This window comes from Uranotaenia lowii, chromosome 1, assembly GCF_029784155.1.
Source record: "Uranotaenia lowii strain MFRU-FL chromosome 1, ASM2978415v1, whole genome shotgun sequence".
Lineage (NCBI taxonomy): Eukaryota > Metazoa > Arthropoda > Insecta > Diptera > Culicidae > Uranotaenia > Uranotaenia lowii.
In genome coordinates, this window is record NC_073691.1 from 187,316,330 (window position 1) to 187,337,269 (window position 20,940).

Below are 20,940 nucleotides of genomic sequence, written 5' to 3' on the forward strand. Positions count from 1 at the left end.
CAGATTTTATAAGTCTTCTAGGACCACAGGAAGAAGTAAAAGCTTTGTTCAAAAATTGTACGAAAAAACATTTCAATTTAGCAAACTCTGTAATTTTAAACAAAAAATGAGCCCCTGCAATATAATCGCATTTACCCCTGAATAACAACCCATCTAACCAGAAATGGCTACGACAAACGAACTTAAAATTTTACAAGCAAATGTACAAAGCATTCACAAGAATAAAGCTGAAGTTCAACGAATACTTTCAGCAGGAGGTTATTGTGCGGCAATACTGTCAGAAACTTGGACGAGTAAAGATCTAGAAAACACGAACAGATACAACATTTCAAATTATCATTTTATCCCACATTCACGAAACGACAACTACGGAGGAGCAGGAATTTTCCTTCAAAATACAATGAATTACATTAGATTACAAACACCTTCAAACCTCTCTCCACTTACACAAACAGTAACCATCCAGATTGCCCAGTTAGATCTAACTATTTGCTCGGTTTATGTGAGCCCATCGATCAGCATACAAGATTTTGAGGCAGATATTCAGGCTATTTTTACCAACATCGAGCGTCATTCAAAAATTATATTGGGTGGCGACTTCAACGCACACCACACGGATTGGGGTGATGAGACATGTGACGCAAGAGGAGAAAAATTTATGGAAATTATTAACAACAGCAATCTTTTGATACTCAACGATGGTAGCAAAACATTTGTGCCTTTACAGCTAAACAAACGTTCCTCAGCTATTGATGTAACGCTGTGCTCCACAAGTTTAATAGATGAGGTGTGCTGGACCGTTCTAGACTACGGGGTAGGAAGTCATCACATGGGTATGTCGATAACATGGAAAACCGACTCTTACCGAAACAATAAATTTTACTTCAACAAAAAACTCATTTGCAAAGAAATTGCTAGCTTAGAATGCTATGAGTTTGACAATATCTCTGAGTTTTCGTCTAAAATTAAAACAATACATAAAGCCAACAGAATGAAAAGCAAATACACGCCGAAGTTTTGGTGGTCCGAAAATGTAGATGAAGCGTGGAGGGACAAAACAGCTGCTAGGAAAAAATTTAATCAAGTTTCAACTGCAGCTAATCTGTTAGAGTTCAAACGAAAAGCTGCTATCTTTCAAAGGAAGAAGAGGGAGGAAATCCGCAAAAAGTTCGAAGACTTCTCTAACGAAGTTAACCCCTTCACTAGTTCGAAGGAACTATGGCAGAAGGTGGGACGCTTAACTGGTAAACGTTTCTATAAAAAAGAGAACAGCTTGTTGCACGACGATGAAGCTATGGCAGAGGATTTCTTGGACACGCATTTTGGTAAGCACGACCCACAACCAGTTGAAAATCCTCTAAGTACATTTACTGGAAGTTTGTTGGACAAAGAGTCCTGGTATAGGATATTATCCTCTAAAAAGAAAACATCGGCTCCTGGGGAAGATAATCTTTCCTATGAGCTTTTGACTCATCTAAATCCAATTGTAACTGAAAAAATAATTTGCCTTCTAAATGGCATGTGGATGCGAAGCGCTCTTGAAGAAAGTTTAAAAGTAATTAAAATAATAGCTATACCAAAGCCTGGCCGAGACCAGAGCACTGCAGCAGGTAAACGCCCTATTTCTTTAGTACCTACTCTCACAAAAATGGCAAACACAGCGGTACTAGAACGTTTACAAGATTTTCTCGATGCTAATAAAATCCTCCCTGAAACATCATTTGGCTTCCGCAAACACACTTCGACGAATACATGTGTAACCTTTGTTACCAATTGGTTGAAACACAGCAAAAGAAATAAATTCCTGACTGCCATGATCTGTATCGACTTATCGAACGCCTTTAACGCTATAAATGTTGATAAGCTGGAAGAAATATTAAATCAAATAAACACTCCACATGAAGTGCTCGGTTGGATAACATCCTTCCTGAGAAACAGAAAGATCAATTTTCATATGAAGCATAAAACCTTATCGAGAGTAATCAATAATGGGCTTCCTCAGGGTGACGTGCTCTCGCCTACCCTTTTTAACATCTACACTATTGATCTACACAAGAACGAACATCCTGACGTAGTTCTGGTACAATATGCAGATGATTTTGGAATTCTGGTAAGAGCAAAACAGCTGCACACACTCAACGAAGTCGGAGAAGCTTATTTAAGCAGATTTGCTGAAACAGCCAGAAATTTAAATTTCTCGATAAACCCAGAAAAAACGAAAACATTACTTTTTCAACATGGCGTTAAACAGCTCACTATCTTTCTAAACGGTACTCTTCTAGAGTCGGTAAGATGTCATAAGTACTTAGGCATAGTATTCGACCGTTACCTTAGCTTTGGTGTTCATATAAAAGAAGTTAGATCAAAGGTACAAGATCGTTTAAATATGATCAAAGTACTTTGTGGGACAAAATATGGAGCTCACCCAGAGTCTATGATAAAAATACAAAAAGGTCTCTTCCGAAGCAAAATGGACTATGGAAGCTCAATATATAATAACGCCTGCAAAACAAATCGGAATATCCTAGCCGTACTGAATAATCTATGCTTAAGAAAGGTGACGGGAACTACAAGAACAACGCCTAGAAATGTATTAGTAGCTCTAAGTGGACAGGAGCCCGTTGATCTTAGACACACATACATCGCCTCCAGAGAAATTTGCCGGCATATATCCAGAAATAACTTAATTGCTCGTCAACTCAAAGAAATCCAACTACCTGAGGATACGAATCAATGGAACCAGTACACTTACTTAGAACGAACATACTGGATGAACAGAGAGGTGTTTGATCGTATTCAAATTATCGAACGCTCCGGCAATGTGCAAAACGTTGAAATATTCCCGAACTTGGAAGGTTTGACCTGCTCGAAACAAAACTCAAATCCGTTTAGACTGAAACAATTGGCACTCTTCGTGATGAATGGCAGATATCGGAGTCGTGGTCGCGTTTTTACGGATGCTTCCAAGGAAGGCGCGATTTGCGGCATAGGAATTTTTGTTGAACGATCAAGAACACGGCTATCACTAAGGCTTTCAAAGGAAACTAGCATCACCTCTGCAGAGCTGATCGCTATCCACAAAGCAACTGAAATAATTGAGCAACAGTGTCTAGAAGACTCAGTCATTTACACTGATTCACAAGCCTCGTGTATGATGCTTTTAAATGCACAGGAATCCAAGGAGGATGAAGGAATTCTCGTCAAAATTCTCCAAAGCTGCTCTCAACATCGAATCACCATCCAATGGATACCGAGTCATGTGTCCATTGGTGGTAACGAAATAGCTGACGCACTAGCCAAACACGGACTCCAGTCGGATCATGTGATAGAAAATATGTTCATGCTGACGGATGGTTTTAACGCACTTAAGAAAACGCTGGCTAGAAGCACTACGGAATGGTATCAACAGTACTCACTAGAAAAGGGGAAAACCTTTCACTCCATCCAACCGGTTTTTTCTACATCGCCTTGGTTCGTGGGAAAGAATTTGAACGGAAAAGATGTGCGCCTCTTAAATCGCTTGATGGCTGGCCATGATTTTTCAAGGTACTGGCTGGCTAAGATCAAGGTAATCGATGATGCTGACTGCGACCTTTGTAACGAACCTGAAACCTCCAACCACGTCATTCTTTCTTGCCCACGATTCACCTCTACAAGAGTAAAATATGACTTTAATGGAAAGTACACAGAATTGAAGGATCTATTCAAAGCAAAGAATTTAACTCATTACGAGGAAATAGTTAAATTTATTAAGGAAATCAAAATCGATTTATAATACCATGAACCGAAGAAACAGGGCATATAGTCTCAGCCACTGGCCCTTACAACCCGAACTGCGATGGCAGTTCAAGCAGAGAAAGAAGAAGAAGAAGAAGGAGAAAGAAAGAGAAACCAAACAGTGAAAATGAACTGCTCGACAACATCACAGAAGGGATTATATTAATTCCATGTTTCGTCATATATGAATAAGTAAAATTAAACGCTTAACAGGCTAAATATTGTTGCATTGCATTAAATATATAGCATCAGACAAGCGAAATTATTATTGTTCGCTCGTTCTTCTGTATCATAATTTTTTTTAGAAATAATATTCGGTTTAAAAATGTTACAATCAAAGCGAGGGTTTGGGTGTATCAAGTTCATTCAGCTCATTTGAGGTGACTGGCGGCGTAAACAAATCGGAAATGGTTAAAGTTTTTGTAAATGATGATTTGTTGGGCAAAATTTCCAAGTTTAAATTATTGTATAAAAATCACAATATTTGGATAGCTTACATACACAAGGTAATTTAACATGTAGCTCGATTTAATAGAATGGAGGCGTTGAATAATAAAATGAGCAACCATTCTTGGAAAGACGCAAAATAAAACTGATTTAAATTCTTGGAACAGCGCTTTCAGGATTAAGTGTAATTTTGAGTTTTCAGTAATTTTTACACTTACTCAAAACGTTGTTATTTTTCTTTTGTTCTACCCGAAAAATGACGCGGATGTTTAATCATCATTTATATAGTTTATATAGCTTTGGTTGTATATTCAACTATTCCGTCCTCAAGTTGTCGCGACGGTCGTTAGTCTGCTATCTTTTTTTCACCAACAGTCGCAATATTCAGCACTTCGATTGACAAACACGCAGTTTGAACTAAATATTCAACTCTTGGATTAAAATACCCTAGCTGAGCATTTATGTTCTCGACCGAAGATTTTAAACTCCGATTGATGGCACCCTTTGCACCCATGACTGTTCGGCGGTTCGCGCCATTCATCCTTTGGTAACTCTTGAGCAACGATTTCTTTCTCCAAGGTCAGATCTTGGGTCCTTACCTACACACAAAGGAAAAAAAACCATGGATATGTTACCGGTTGAGGTGAGTTGTAAACGTTATCTTGTGAAAACAATTAAGTAATTGGTTCATTCTCCTCGCAGATACTTGAGAAGATCTTCAAGAACTTGCGCTACAGTGACCTGAAACAGGCATCGGCCGTGTGCCGCTATTGGTACGAAATCTACCAGCGACCAGCATTTTTATCAAAAATAGTTGTCCATTTCAAGAAGGATCTTGGTCCAGAAACCATTGAGTTATTTCTTCGGAGCGAATGCAGTTATCAAAATTTCCGATTCACTTCGATTCCCTTTTTCGACGTGACTAAATCGAAACGAAGTCTCTGTCGCCGAGATGTAATTTGCGAAGATGAATCATTCATAAAGGGTGTTCGAAGCTTGTTGGCTAAATTTTGCCACACTATTCAGATGATTTCGTTCTGCAAGTGTCATCTTGAGCGTCAGAGATTTTTCGAACTGCTGCACTCGATTTCAGAAGTTAAGGTGCTCGATATTGAGGAATGTATCTTTGCGGGAGAAGACACAGATTGTACACTGCAACTACCCAAATTAAAGAAGTTCAACTTCAAATACCCTGAAGATGAAATTCAAAGATTCGAGTCGGGTCATATTTATCATAATTTGGCTAACAGCAACTGCAGCTTGATCAAACTTAAGGTTCAGCTCTTCATCAATGAAATGTTTGGCGACACAGATAGCGATCTTTGGGAACAGTTAAAGGCGATAGCTAAGATGGTGCATCAACACAAGCAAACTATAAAATCATTCAAAGTAGACAGCTTCAACGAACCTGCTCTGAAAAAGCTTCTGTTCAAAGACGATGAACTGCAGTTGGAAAAATTAGTTCTAGGTGAGTTCAAGATACGGAAAGACGAGCAAATATTTTTTGATTTCCTTGCCAAGCAGACAAAGATTAAAAAGCTTGACCTTACTATTGAATCTTCACTGGATCCCAGCAATGACATATACTTGAAAGCAATCTGTGAAAATCTGAAACATCTGGAGCAATTTTACTACGACATGTCGCGCAATTCCGACATAGGTTTAGAGCACCTGCAGAAATTGAGCAAACTTAAAAACCTCGTTTTAACTAAAAAGCGCAACACGACAGCTCTGACTCCGCAATGCTTCGATCACATCTACATGCCAAATCTTAAGTCCCTCGGGATCTACTTCAGAGAACTGCCCCTGCCTGCCGTGCAACAAATCCCAATAAGTTTTCCCAACCTTAAAGCATTAAATTTAAGCGAATGTGAGAAAGCCGTAACCGATTGCACGGTACCTATTTTGTTCCAGTTCCTTCCATCGCTAGAAAGTTTAGATCTCAGCAAATGCAAACAACTAACCGAAAGGGCTTTCTTTGGACCAGCTCGAATAAATCAATTGAGGAAACTGAAAGATCTAGTCCTGGAAAAGTGTGATGGTGTCACCGATTACTCGTTGGAAACCTTTGACAATCCCGAATTGCGCAGTATCAGTGTCGCGATGTGTCACCGGATTACCAACGTCGGGTGGGGGCTTCTCTGTCGACGATGTCCAAATCTTACTTGGCTTAACGCATCCCACTGTCGCAACTTTGACGATGAGTCGGCGCGTATAGTGGCCACCGGTTTACGGGAGCTGGAAATCCTGAATTTATTCAAATGTAGTTCGCTCACAAATGAGGCCGTTTTCAGTATTGTTGAAAATTGTCAGTACTTGGAGGTAAGTTGGGTTTGTTACTAAAGCGTTACCTGCCCTAAATTCGTGAAATAATTTCATCAAACATATAGGATTTATGCTTGACCAAGTGCCGAGGGATAAAGTTGAAGAAAGTCGAATATTTTGACGACAAAATGTACCGGGTCAACAAGAATTGCTTGAAGCTGAAAAATGCCAAAACGATGACAAAATCGAAATAAATTTGATTTGAACAAAGTTCATTTTTTTCTATTGTAAGAGCATAAAAGAAAGGAAGCGTTGAATTTTTGAATTGGAATCCTTTTATCTACATTATAAAAAAAAGTCATTTTACGATGCGTGATTCGATTTTCATATTTACGAAAGGCGAAAACTTAAAACAAAGTGGGCCTTAGACCACTGCGCAAACGTGATGAAATTTTGTGATTGAATAACATTTGCATTGTCTTAATGGCGCTGTTTGATTGAGCGCAATCTCAGGTAGCGTGAAGCGGGCCACAACACCACCTTCACTTAAGCGGGCCATACTGCCCATATTCGCATATGAGTCCCATGTGTAAAAACTGCAAACCGAGAAAAACGCTTGTAAAGTTTGAAACTTGTTTTCATATAAACAATCGTATGCATCATTTATTGGCAAAACCTATCAATAGTTCGGATAGAAAACACTTCAAAGAATACTTTTGCGCTAATACTAACTTATAATTACGGAGAAATTTCAATAAAACACTCATGTGACTCATATGCGAATATTTCCAACCCTCGAACAGAGATTATTCGCAAATGAGTCTCTGGCGCTGAAGTTATCGACATGTGGCAAGTACTTTTCTAACATATTTTTTCATTTGTTTACCATTTGTTGTCACAGGGAGCAATCAAAGGGCACGTTCTGGTATTGATAGAACTTTATTTGTGGTGATGAAAGAACTTCAACTAAAAAATATATTGTTGATTAGATTATTACAATTAGATTTCAAGTAATTCTGACTTACTATTCAGTGAGCCTTTTCGAATGTTTCCCCTGATTCAACTCTACGATTACAATTCCTTCTGTCTACTGGGAAAAATAGTTTGATAAGTAAATATAGGATAAACAAAATATCTGAGCTTACTTCGAATCTCTGAACTTGCTATAAATCAACTTTACTGATCGCTACTAGAATGCACGGTAACGTAAATCCAATCTCCAACGTATTTACTGTCGACATGAAAGCAACTCAGATTAGCACGAGGTTTAAATTTAACAATGATTGAAACGTACCTTGGATCAATCCAACTAAACCAAACTACAGCTCCACTTATTCTATCGCTGATCCACTTATTATACCGTTCACCGTCGCATTCAACCGTAATAAATTTAACTTTAACTAATCAATACTCGTGTCTGAAACCACTACGTAATTTGCTGTTACAACACCCGCTTGAGCTAGCTAACTTAACAGACTATCTCACATATTTGTGTCCTTTCCCGCTCGTTCCGGTATGGCCCCGCTGTCATCTCCGGAGTCGTCATTAATGATTGTTACAGTAGGGGCTGCAGTGCTGTCCGTCAGCACCCTTGCAGCAACATCCTCCCCCCGGTGGAATCCGGAATCGGTTCCACTTCCGCCTTGAACTTCTAACACAGCCAGTTTGGATGCAGGGCGTCGGCAAATCCCTCCGGTCGATAATTGTACAATCGCTTGTCGAACTCGTCCATCAGCAGCAGATATCACTTCGAGAATCCGACCACGGGTCCATCCGTTCCGACGTGAGTCTTCAATGAGAATCACCAGATCTCCCACTTCGATGTTTCTTGTATCCTCGAACCACTTAGTCCGTTTTGTTAGCGTAGGTAAGTATTCTCGCGTCCATCTTCTCCAGAACGAGTTTAGTTGATTTTGAAGTAAATCCCACGAATGACTGAGTAGTTTGGTGTCGCAGATTCCCTTCACTTCCGGTTGATGGACTCCGCTGGAGCTTCCTAGTAGCAGATGATTGGGAGTTAAGGCTTCCAATTCGGCCGAGTTCAGTGGTAGGTAGGTTAATGGCCGACTGTTAACGATTGATTCGGCTTCGACCAGCAGTGTTATTAAGCGTTCATCATCCAAATTTTCACTGTATGCTTCCAACATTGCTGATTTAATCGAGCGCACCATCCGTTCCCATGCGCCCCCCATATGAGGGGCAGAGGGGGGCGTGAAAGAACCAGCTGGTATTTGTGTTAGTCACCGTAGCTTCGAGTCCTAAATTTATCTGCTCACGTAGCACTCGATCCGTTCCCTGAAAGTTAGTCCCATTATCGCTATAGAATTCGATGGGAGCACCTCGACGACTGATGAAGCGACGTATGCCCATAACACATGCTTCGGTTGTTAAACTATGGACCACTTCAAGGTGTACTGCACGTACCGTAAGACAGGTGAAGAGGGACACCCACCTTTTGGCCTTCGCCCTACCAACTTTAACTGTCAGGGGACCAAAATAATCCACCCCAACATAGGTGAATGGACGGATTCTTGGAGATAATCTGGCCAGAGGCAGCGATGCCATTCTAGGAACTGTCGGGTGTGCTCTGTATACTTTACAGTATTGGCATTTTTTTGAGACCTCTTTAACGAGTGATCGCAGGGAAGAAATATGGAATCGCTGTCTTATTTCATTCACAACAGTTTCGTTGTTCCCATGGTGATATTTCCGATGGTAATGGTCGACAAGGAGATAAGTAATACGATGTGTTTTAGAAAGGATAATATTATACATGCAGAAAAAATTCAAAATATGAGCGCTAGTAATCAAAGCAGCTTTGCCTACTAGCGACACGTCGCATACGTCGCGACGTTGAAATTAATAACGACGCATCGCGAGTTTCCTAGGAAACTTGAAGCATGCGATTGATGACCTAGGGAAAATGAGTAAATAACATAAACAATGTTCGAGTACTACATTGAAATCGCCTACTGGACTGAAAAAAGAATAACAAACCTGCGAATGACAGGAATCTCGCTAGTAAAAAAGCGTCGCTAGTCCTGCTGTCGCTATTCGGTTTGGTGCTATACACATAATAGGATATTTCAAATCTAATGCTACCCGCGGTGTGCGTCCAATCCTCCCATCGAGGCGAAGAACTCCTTGTTCATCAAGTGTCGGCGTTAGTTGGTATAGCTTGCTGGATTTGTTAAGGTATTTGTGATCTTTGGGAGAGTGCCGTTTTTTCCTAAAAAAAACCATTTCATCTGGGTAGTCTTCCCACTGAGCTTGTTTAAATAGAGTCGTTTCAGCCTGTTTTAGCTCTTTTGAAGACAGCCCTCCACTCGAGTGACTTCCTACCGAGGGGCACATTACAGAAATGAATCGATGAGTGTACGCCGTCGTCCGGAGGAGCCGATTCCACTTCGAAAACCGTCCGATTTCTAATTGTGATTCTGGCAGCAAAATTTCGTATTGTACGTGACACGCTCGTAGCTCTTCGTCCGTGGTGCTGGTCGACTTCCTCACTGGCCATTTGTCTTCGGTCTCCAAAAGAAACTTCGGTCCGGTGAACCAAATACTATTGCTATTGACTGACGGTCCCGTACCCCACTTAGTGGCTTCGTCCGCCGGGTTTTGTTTTGTCGGAACCCATCTCCATTCAGTTTTGTGTGACAGTTCCAATATTTCTGCTACTCTGAACGCTACAAACCGATGAAATTTTCGTGGATCAGCATTGATCCAACTTAGTGCTGTAGTAGAATCTGACCACATTATTCTTCTGATGGTTTTCAAAGAATGACCTTCTTCGATAAATCGGGTGAATCGAGCTCCTAAGACGCATCCTTGTAATTCGAGTCGAGGAATTGACCATGGTTTTAGCGGAGCTACCTTTGTTTTCGCGCCGACAAGGGTAACTTCAGTTGTACCTGTGGATTTTACAAACCGGAAGTATGTTGCACAGGAGTATGCAGCTTCACTCGCATCCGTGAATGTGTGGATTTCGACTTCTTGGACAGCCATTGAAAAATAGCACCGAGGAACTCCGATGTCGTTGATATTTTCTAAGATTTTCGTCCACTTACACCATAGCTCAAAGGAGTCGTCGTCAATCTGTTCATCCCAGCCAAGACCTTTACGCCAGATTTCCTGCATCAGTATTTTTCCGAAGATAAGGTATGGAGCCAGTAATCCAAGAGGGTCGAACAGGGACATGACACATCTTAGAACTTCGCGTTTGGTTGGTTTCAGACCCTGTTCAATGAGATTTGCGATGTCCTTACGCATAGTAGTGGGAAAACGAAGTTTATCCTGCATAGTATCCCAGAGCAATCCTAAGACACGTTCGGGTGCATCATCATTTTCTGGTATCAGATTTTTTACAGTTCCTGCCTCCTTTTCTCCCAAATAATGGAGAACCTCACGGCTGTTAGAGCAGAAATTCCGAAGATCAAAACCCCCACATTTGTGTATGTACTTGATTTGCCAAGAAGTGATTTTTGCTTCTTCTATACATCGAAAACTAGTAGCACAATCGTCAACGTAGTGACCATCAATTATCTCCTTAACTGCTTCTGGGTATTGTTGTTTGAACCGTAGGGCATTCGTGTTTTTAACGAATTGTGCCGTTGCTGGTGAACAGCTCGCGCCAAAGGTGGCGACATCCATTAAGAAGATTTCGGGGTCCTGACCGGGATGGTCACGCCACAAGAACCTTTGCGAGTTCCGATCCACCTCTCGGATACGTATTTGGTGATACATTTCCCGTATATCCGCACACACAGCAATGGGAAATTGACGGAAACGAAAGAGTACTGAGGGGAGTGGCGTCAATTGGTCTGGGCCCTTTAGCAAAACAGAATTAAGGGACACCTTGTTAACTTCGGCGGCAGCGTCCCAGATAAGGCGCACCTTCCCGGGTTTTTTGGGGTTGGTTACAGCTCCCAACGGAAGATACCAGGTTCGTCTTGGATCAGCAACTTCCAGTTCAGCACGAGTTGCCCGGTGACAAAATCCCTTCTGTTGATACTCCAATATTTGGCGAGTGACATTTGCTTTCAATGCAGGGTCCTTTTCCATTTTTCTCTCTAGACATCGCAGCCGACTTACGGCCATAGGGTAGCTATCTGGAAGCTCGATATGGTCGTACTTCCACAACAGCGCAGATTCGTATCGATCTCCCACAAATACTGTTGCATCTTTCAGTAGCTGCATTGCACGTTGGTCCATACTGCTAGGCTCTAGTTTGATCGTTTTCGTTCCTACTTCTTCGCTTTCAAAATAACCTTTCAGAGCATCATCCATCCGTGTGTCGCTTCCACAGTCGCAGATATGATAATTACCGGTCATCGTCTTTTTGTCAGCTTTCCCTCCATACACGCACCAACCGAGGCGCGTACGTACAGCGATAGGTCCTCCGGAGACTCCTTCACGGGCTTTCAAAGGAACAACCAGACTCAAATTATCCACTCCAATGAGCAGTTGAGGACTTGCATTTTGATAATCGATGATTGGCAATCCTCGCAGATGGTCGAAACGCTCTTTTAGCTTGTTTATAGATAGAGTTTGATCAGGTAAGTTTAATGACTTAACGGTTCCCACATTTTCTAAGACATAGCGTTTGGTCCCCTCTCTCTCCGAAATTTCAAATGAAACTCGTTGGGAATCGTATTCCGTGCGGGTCACATCTCCTGTCCATTTCAAGCACAATGGTCGTTTAGAGCCTTTTAATCCTAGCTTGTTGGCGAGTTCAGTCTCCAACATCGTCAACGACGATCCTTCATCGATAAATGCATATGTATGGATCGATATTTTTCCTTTGTGAACCATAACTGGAATAATACGGTACAGAAGAGATGGCGTGAAAGATTCATGAAACTGGTGTACAACAGAAGCTACTTCATTCGAGGACGTGCCTGCCTTAGGCTTGAGGATTCGGTGCAGGAGAGGATGGTGGCGCATATCACAACCGTTAGTTCCACACCGATTCTTGTTCCGACAAGTCCTTCGACCATGACTGTAAAGGCAAGCCCGACAGAGGTTTAAACTATTAATGCGGTCCCATCTTTCATCTATGGTCAATGATAGGAACTCTCTGCAATCCTTTGAACGATGTCCCTCTTTTCGGCAAACGGCGCACTCAATATTCGAAACTAATAATGGCACCTCATCGAATTCGGCCTCCTCGCCACTGTGGCTCCCCCCGGTAATCGAATGGAAATAGTTTCGATCAGGTCGGAGCTTGGCGTGGCGCACTGGAAAATCTTTCGGGTACGGTGTTACGCTAACAGCATCGGCAACTATTTCATTCATAAATGAAGCAAACGTTCTTAGGTCAATAGTGTTACTGACACGACGAAAGCGTGCCCATTGCATTTTATAATCGTCGGGCAACTTGCCGATCAAGTACTTCAACAGCGTAGGGTTGGACATATGGTCCTTTAAGTCAGCAGCTTCGATGTGATCACAAAGAGCTTGTACCATAGTACCAAAGTCGATAAAGGAAGCTAATCTGTCTGCTCTCGGTGGTGCGGTGTTTTTAACTCTTTCTATCAAAGACTCTATGATAACTTCAGGTTTACCGAATCTTTCCCGTAAAGTTTCAATCACGGATGGTACTGAAGTCGGTAAAATTAATCGACTACGAACAGATTCCCATGCAGCTCCTGTGAGACATCGTTGCAGCCGGAGCATGTTCTCACCGTTGTTGAATCCACACGCTTCCGACGTGAAGGTGAAGTGACTGATGAACACTGGCCAGTCAAGTGGGTTTCCGGAAAAGGATGGTAGATTTCCGCCAAACGTTTTCCTTGCAGCCATTTGTTGCTTTGTGGGTGTGGTATTGACTAGTTGATGAGTTGCATAATCATTCTTTGGTTGGTCCACTTCAATTGCGTGCGGTTGTAGATTTACCAAACATGTTTCATCTATCTGGTGTTCTTGGTACCTCGATTTTCTGCTAAACGACTCGGGTTCATATTCCGGAATACGAGGCATCGTTTTTTCACTCCTTCTATTTGATTTGGGACGATGGGTGTTCGTTTTTGGTATTGCTCCTTTTGCAAATGAGACGGCTAATGATGGTTGTGGCTGAGGAGGGACACTTGGCTGACGGGACAGCAATCCTTCTGGTTCGGTCGGTTTCCATTGCCCAATTGATTCCTGAAGGGGATCACGACTTAACGGTAAACTAGATTTCTGTCCTGCTAATTCAAGTTGGCATAACTTTAGCATATCTTGTAACTCCTGAAGCTGTTCTGCTGTGGGACATGCTGCACCTTGGCAGGACTGTAATTGTTTTTGCAAGCTACAAAGCATTGGTTCGGATAACTTCTCGTTTTCGCCTTTTCCCGCATTCGGCGCCTCACTTTGACCCATTCCACCAGTTGAGGAGGGATTCGGTCTTCCGGCAGCCCCTTCCAGTTCAGAACCGGGCTGACTAATCACCCATTCCGTTGTACGTAAATTTTTTTCCTTCGCCGACACTTCTCGGCGAGCTTTCTCACTGCGACGATCTTCTTCGTCTTCTTGAAGAGATTCTTCTATCTTCCGGTATTTTTTTTCGAGAAACTTTTGCGCGATCTGCTCTTGTTCTTCCAGGCGCTTGAGCTCCAATTCGAGCTTCGCTTTCCGGACAGATGTTGTCGAGCGAACTGACACAGCTTTCGTTACGGGAGGCGAACACTTGTCGCATAACCACGGTAAATTCTTCACTTCAGGTCCAACTCCAGCACACGAAAAATGCAACCAATCATCGCATTTATCGCAGGCTACTAAATTCTCGGCGGAATCTGGCTTTTCGCATGCCCGACAGCTGAATGTATTTTCCAAATCCGTTGTGTTAAAATCATCCTCACTGCTGGTCGGCATGGCAGATTGAATATTGAAGATTGTTGTCACAGGGAGCAATCAAAGGGCACGTTCTGGTATTGATAGAACTTTATTTGTGGTGATGAAAGAACTTCAACTAAAAAATATATTGTTGATTAGATTATTACAATTAGATTTCAAGTAATTCTGACTTACTATTCAGTGAGCCTTTTCGAATGTTTCCCCTGATTCAACTCTACGATTACAATTCCTTCTGTCTACTGGGAAAAATAGTTTGATAAGTAAATATAGGATAAACAAAATATCTGAGCTTACTTCGAATCTCTGAACTTGCTATAAATCAACTTTACTGATCGCTACTAGAATGCACGGTAACGTAAATCCAATCTCCAACGTATTTACTGTCGACATGAAAGCAACTCAGATTAGCACGAGGTTTAAATTTAACAATGATTGAAACGTACCTTGGATCAATCCAACTAAACCAAACTACAGCTCCACTTATTCTATCGCTGATCCACTTATTATACCGTTCACCGTCGCATTCAACCGTAATAAATTTAACTTTAACTAATCAATACTCGTGTCTGAAACCACTACGTAATTTGCTGTTACAACACCCGCTTGAGCTAGCTAACTTAACAGACTATCTCACATATTTGTGTCCTTTCCCGCTCGTTCCGGTATGGCCCCGCTGTCATCTCCGGAGTCGTCATTAATGATTGTTACAGTAGGGGCTGCAGTGCTGTCCGTCAGCACCCTTGCAGCAACACCATTCTTTTTGATGACAGAAGAAAGTTATCGAAAGATATTGATTCCAAACTGATTTCTATCAAAGTTTTTTCACCAAGTGGGATGTGTTTTCCAGTGTTTTTCCAAAACTTTGTTTTCATTCGTGTGAAATTGCTGCGAATTTATCAGACATTATCATCATTTACGGCGTGTTCGTAAACTGATTTGTTTGGGTGATGCATCGATTTGTTTGGTAGATGTCAAATCACCTTCCAATGCTTTTGCATACAGTTTGTTTAATTTACGAACGCCAACTTCGATAGAAAAAATCACTTCGATAGAAAAAATCAATTTACGAACACGCCGTTAATTCAATGTATGTTACAGATACGTAGATAACACCGACCAAAAGTCTACTGGATTCAAGACAAAGAAGGAGATTTCTTCCGGGAACATCTTCCTAGGTAATAAACGAAACCAGTGGTATTGATATTGTTGTGCATATAGAAAAAAGTAATGAAAAATGTTTGTTATTTTGTTACCGAAACAACACTTCAAGTATCACCCACCCGACCACACATTAGATCGTCGAAATTATCCACGAAGGAACCATCCTAACCGAAGACTGATCTATTGAGCGTTGTTCATCGGTTGATTTTTGTCGAAAAATAATTTTGGTTACCAGTTACTTATTAATGTTTTTTGTGACAAAGAACCAGATTTCTTCGGAATCTTTTTGCTGCTATACGTTCAATTTTTATGTAAATTCATGTTTTAAGCATTAAATTATTGATTTACTTCATTTTCTATCTATCCTTTCCTTCAATTGTAAGCTCTGGCGCTGAGTTTTGGTCGTGCGACTCATATGCGAATATTTTTCACATGGGACGCATCAGCAGTCTTATTTTTTTCAAAATTTTGGGAACAAACTGCGAACAAAAACTTGTTTTATAGGTAAATTGGAGCACAAAGAAGCCTTTTCCATCGATAACTCAAAAACGATGAAAATGCACATGGGACTCATATGCGAATAAGGGCAGCATTGACTATACAACATTTGCACAAACGCGATGAAATTCGATGACATTCTGTCGCTGTGTATACGGTTTGCATCGTGTATGGCGCTGTTTGAATGAGCGCTCAAACGGTCTGATTAAAATCGGTTCGGATAGAAATATTTTGTACAAACAACCCTCTGTGGCTTGGTGTATGGTGCTCTTTGTATAAAATCCAGGCTATTTACTTAGCCCCAGCTGGGGTGGAGGGGGTTTTTGTTGTAGCTGTTTTTTCCAGCAATCGTCCCAAATCTATAACTTCCTAATATTTTATAGTGTGTGGGCGGCATAGAATCAAACAATCGTCGTAGAATCATATTGCATTTGTGTAGTCTATGGCCCTTATTCTACGCCGCGCATGACGTGACGATAGTCGAGTCACCCAAGCCACTCTATTCCAGTAGTCGGTTTAGGTGAGGAACGTCACTTCGAATGAACTTTGTGAGTTCTTTACCCTATTCTCGTAGTCACCGTGGGTGAGAATTGTCGCATTCGGGTGACGAATTTAGGTGACAATTGTCGGTACCTTTTCAGGTGGCGACGAGATAGAAATTTAAGGGAAAAATAATGCCAAACTGAATAATTAGACTCTGCATGTTTAATCACGTTAAGTGTGACAATTTTAAAAACAATCTGATTAATTTATTCGCAGAAGAGAATTGTCAGAGGAGGCAAATTTTTATACAAAAACGCATATATTTGCGTAGTTTGAAATTACAAATAATTTTTTTTCGGGATTTTCCCTCTCATCTCTATAAATAAATTAAATTCACAAATGTCCAGCAGGAAATGAGAAATCTTGTTTTATTTGTTTCTTTCTTAATTTAATTTTTCAAGCTTGTTTTAAATAAAACAGAAAAAAAGCAATCCGATTACAATGAAACCGAAATCTAAATAAACAAGAATTTGAATTTTTCATAGCAATCAAAATTTGATTGCAAACTGTGATTTGAAATTATGAAATTGGCCTAACAATAAATAATCTGGACTAGTCAGCTAAATCATTTTTCAGCAATCAAATCAAGAAAAATTCTGCTCCAAAATAACATTAGTAATTATTATCACTCATTAATCCAAATCTGCCAAGAAAATAAATTCGTTTGCGATGTTGCTGACCAACAAAAGATGCATTGGCCTATTGGCGTTGCTGAAAAAGTCGGTAATATTTTCACTAGGCGAAAAGCGCGGGTTGCCTATTTCAGTCATCATCTATGTATTCGGTCCATGCAAAACTCCTCCTCCAGGTGCCTGTAGAGTTGATTGACTTACTGGTTCCTACCAGCGTTTGATAGTTTTTTCCACATACTGCTGAAATGAAAACAAAAGGCAATTTTACTTAAACTTTTTTACTAAACAGCAACTTTTTTTACCAACCTGAAACAGCAGCTAAGGTTTCGTAGATATCCGGAAGTTTAACACTGGTCTTTTAAGGCAACCGTCGTCCACTTCTGCGTTTATGTGCATTTTTTCCCCCAGTTCGGTGCTGTTTCCCGGCCCACGTTGAGCTTGTACAGCAATTATGAAAACTCCACTTTTTGCAGCAAAATTTGTCCCATTTTTCGTTTCAACCAGCTTGCTGAAACCGTACAATCCGATACTGGTCCCGGAAGAAGTGGAATTTTCACTCGTTATTTTAAAATTCATTTTCCAAAACTCGAAATGTAAACACCGGCACAAACGATCAGCGCAAATTTCGCCATTTTGACACATGGGTTCATTCAGTCACTCACCTCTGTCACTTCACCCCCATCGACTCCGGGAATAAGGTGACAGAACTCACGGTGACTCCGAGGTGAGGTGACAATCCTCACGTCACGCGCGGCGCAGAATAAGGGCCATAGGCTTAAAGCGCTCATTCAAATAGTGCCATACACGAATCAAATCGTATTCACAGCGACAAAATGTCATTGAATTTCATCGCATTTGTGCAAATGTGTAGTCTATGACCCGCTTAATGTATGGTGGCCTTTACTAAACCGACTGCGCTCTCATTCAAGCAATGCCATACACGGTGCAAATCCTATTCGCAGCGACAGAATTTCATCGCATTTGTACAAATGTGGTGTAATGTAAAGCCCGCTTAAAGAATCAAAACATGGAACTCCTATGTCAAAAAAGTGAAGTTAGCCTGTCGACAGGGATGCCAGGTGTTGAGGAGTAAAAATCTGGGCAATTTCGAAAAAAAAGTCTGTGTTTGTCTGTGCACAGGGAAGATCACAAATTTGATACTAAATAAGACATTCGACGGTGCGTGTTTGCCGGGGGGGGGGGGGGGGGAGGGGGGGTGGGGTGGGGGGTTGTTTCCTGTGGTATTCAGGTTATTATCGCGCTAAGAACACTGTTTCCTACCACGTATCATGTTCATCTTATTAAAAAAAAGAATTGGTAATGAATGCATGGTGAAATACTAATGAATACAAGCGAGATTTCAGTCTAATCTGGCACTTACGGATCAAATCCGATGCATAAATCTTGGTTTTATCACTGAATTTTGAAAATCTGTAAAATCTGGGCACTCTCAGCAAAAATCTGGGCAAAATCTGTGTCTGACCAATATCTGGACGAAGGGTCAAAAGTCTTGGTTTTACAGACAAATCTGGGCACCTGGCAACCCAGCCTGTCGATGACCCATGATCAGTGATGCCAGGTGTTGAGGATAAAAAATCTGGGCAATTTTGAAAAAAAGTCTGTGTTTGTCTGTGCATAAGGAAAATCACAAATTTGGTACTAAACAAGACATTAAGTTTGACGAATCGTGTGAGCGGGGGGGAGTTGGGGTTGTTGTGCTATGGTGTTCGGGTTATTTTCAAGTTTATAACTATACAACAAACACTGCCATAACTATATGACAAACACTCCTACCACGTACCATGCCGATTTTATTTTAAAAAAATATATGTTTAATGAATGATTGGTCAAATACCAATGAACACAAGCCACATTTCTGTCTAATCTGCCACTTACGGATCAAATCCGATACATAAATATTGATTTTATCACTCAATTTTGAAAGTCTGTAAAATCTGGGCACTCTCAGCAAAAATCTGGGCAAAATCTGTGTCTGAACCAAGGAATATTGAAAGAAGGTAGTGCCGAGAGCCATATTGGATTTTTTTCGTGACGTCACTGTTGCCAAGCTGTCGAAAGTTTATACTGGTAGAACCCAAAATTTAAAAGTTAAACACATTAAAGAACTAAATTAAAATCCAATTTGATTCGGATTATGGTGTAAGGTTACTAGTTGATTGTGCTATGAGGTTTTTTTTGTGTTTAATAGACTGCAGTGTGTATTATTCTTGAATTTGTTATTGAATGCACAGTCATGCTCTATGTGAAACTAGCAAAAATAATAATTTTCCCATTTCAAAAGGTCTGATTGGTAGTTTATGGTAGTGCACCTCATCGTCATGATTTGAATCTAACATGGTGTACCATATGAATTTCTAATTTAGAACAATTAACCCCAATAAAACCATTGCAACTTTGGTTTACTAAATTCAAATAAAAGATTGTGGTTGGATTCGAAAAATACTATTTTTGGTTATTTTATTTTATCAATGATTCAAACCTAACTGATTTCAACGTTTATAAGCAAAATGTTGAACTAATTATCAAGTTTTGTCAATTTGAGTTAGGATACCTCAGCAACTTCAATCGTCTGGATTAAAGCAAAACAACTACTACATTCAACTTTTTTAGTATCAGTCTTGAAGAACAATAATATTTCTAGAATTGTGTGGCTTCAAAGTTGAAAAAATCTTCAAATTTTTGTAATTGCTAATAAAAAAGGAAAAATTTCCATATAAATTTACAGAATATTGGCAACAATGACGTCACAGGCGGTACTAATACTAAAGCAAGGCTGCCTCGGCACTACCTCCTTTAAATATTCCTTGTGTCTGAACAATATCTGGACGAAGGGTCAAAAGTCTTGGTTTTACAGACAAATCTGGGCACCTGGCAACCCAGCCCATGATGGTTTCTTTTACGAAATTTCGAGTTTAAATTTGGGTATAAAAACGATTTTTTTTGAATGAACTTCGGCATTCAACAAGGTAATTTAACGTATCCGCGTTGAGCCTGCTATAAAGAATAAAGCTTGCTCCTTATTCTTACATAGATTTCCATATGCATGAGTCATGACAGCAGATCTGAGTGAAATTTGAGTGAAGGCTGTTGGTTTCTCACTTTTACACATGGAAAATTGTATACCAGCATTGCGAGCGCGCCTGTTGCCTTTTTAAGCACTTTTTAATAAAATGAAGGTATGGACTTGGACGGAATAAAAATATGAGAACCATTCAAGTGCCTTCGAAAAGGGAAATGACGTAAACTACCTAAACCAAATTTAACTCGTTTAAGCTTTAAATTTAATTTTAGTACTAATAACTCCCATTCAGCTATTTTTTACGCTAGGTCAAAACGGTCACACACTTATCTTTCTTTTGTTCTACTCGAAAAATGACGAATATGTATTGTAAGTTTATTTTTGTCATTTTTAATTACCTTCGATGCTAACTTAAAATATCAAAAAACGCTTGCAAATAGTGTTTGACAATTTATCATTTAGCTTTGGTTTTTTATTCCAGCCTGTATTCTCAATTGTTGCGACCTTGAAAAATTTCTGACTTTAAACAAAAATGGGTCGATAGTTAGTCCGTTTGCGTTTTTTCCCATTATCTAGCACTTTGGTGGACAAACACGCAGTTTCAACTAAATATTCAAATCGTCAAGTATTAAAATACTCTAGCTGGCAAGCATCTATCTTCTCGATCGGAGGTTTGAAACTCCGATTGATGGCACTTTTTGCATACATGGCTGTTCGGCGGTTCGCGTTTTTCATCCTTTGGTA

The 20,940-nt window shown here is 40.4% G+C and overlaps 3 protein-coding genes across 5 annotated transcripts; 1 reads left to right on the forward strand and 2 right to left on the reverse strand.

Annotated features, from left to right (window-relative positions):
• The first annotated feature begins 4,044 nt into the window (after positions 1 to 4,044).
• Positions 4,045 to 6,743, forward strand: LOC129738222 (uncharacterized). Its single transcript, XM_055729414.1, has 4 exons — positions 4,045 to 4,283; positions 4,676 to 4,867; positions 4,927 to 6,546; positions 6,615 to 6,743. Exons 2-4 carry the CDS (start codon positions 4,847 to 4,849, stop codon positions 6,741 to 6,743), a joined length of 1,770 nt encoding a protein of 589 aa, XP_055585389.1. The 5' UTR covers positions 4,045 to 4,283; positions 4,676 to 4,846.
• On the reverse strand, positions 4,532 to 8,695 carry LOC129740370 (uncharacterized). The gene is made up of 2 exons (XM_055732032.1): positions 7,784 to 8,695; positions 4,532 to 4,823 (listed from the first exon to the last, which is right to left on the reverse strand). Exon 1 carries the CDS (start codon positions 8,679 to 8,681, stop codon positions 7,971 to 7,973), a length of 711 nt encoding a protein of 236 aa, XP_055588007.1. The 5' UTR covers positions 8,682 to 8,695; the 3' UTR covers positions 4,532 to 4,823; positions 7,784 to 7,970.
• Positions 8,696 to 8,717: 22 nt separating this feature from the next.
• Positions 8,718 to 15,806, reverse strand: LOC129740353 (uncharacterized). 3 transcript variants are annotated; one of them, XM_055732026.1, is made up of 3 exons: positions 14,766 to 15,806; positions 14,497 to 14,702; positions 8,718 to 14,437 (listed from the first exon to the last, which is right to left on the reverse strand). In XM_055732026.1, the coding sequence occupies exon 3, from the start codon at positions 14,338 to 14,340 to the stop codon at positions 9,508 to 9,510; it is 4,833 nt and encodes a 1,610-aa protein (XP_055588001.1). In that variant the 5' UTR covers positions 14,341 to 14,437; positions 14,497 to 14,702; positions 14,766 to 15,806; the 3' UTR covers positions 8,718 to 9,507. The 3 variants fall into 3 exon arrangements, with proteins under 3 accessions (XP_055588001.1, XP_055587994.1, XP_055587983.1); XM_055732019.1 differs by having other exon boundaries at positions 8,718 to 9,150; positions 9,487 to 14,702; positions 14,766 to 15,805; XM_055732008.1 differs by having other exon boundaries at positions 8,718 to 14,702; positions 14,766 to 15,805.
• Between the last annotated feature and the right edge of the window lie 5,134 nt (positions 15,807 to 20,940).

Bases quoted from the DNA above. Each gene is read 5' to 3' on its own strand.
- LOC129740370 (XM_055732032.1), bottom strand. From the start codon at position 8,681: ATGGGGGGCGCATGGGAACGGATGGTGCGCTCGATTAAATCAGCAATG.
- LOC129740353 (XM_055732026.1), bottom strand. From the start codon at position 14,340: ATGCCGACCAGCAGTGAGGATGATTTTAACACAACGGATTTGGAAAAT.
- LOC129738222 (XM_055729414.1), top strand. From the start codon at position 4,847: ATGGATATGTTACCGGTTGAG. The intron at 4,868-4,926 runs GTGAGTTGTAAA...TTCTCCTCGCAG, and splicing joins TGGATATGTTACCGGTTGAG to ATACTTGAGAAGATCTTCAA. The intron at 6,547-6,614 runs GTAAGTTGGGTT...TCAAACATATAG, and splicing joins AAAATTGTCAGTACTTGGAG to GATTTATGCTTGACCAAGTG.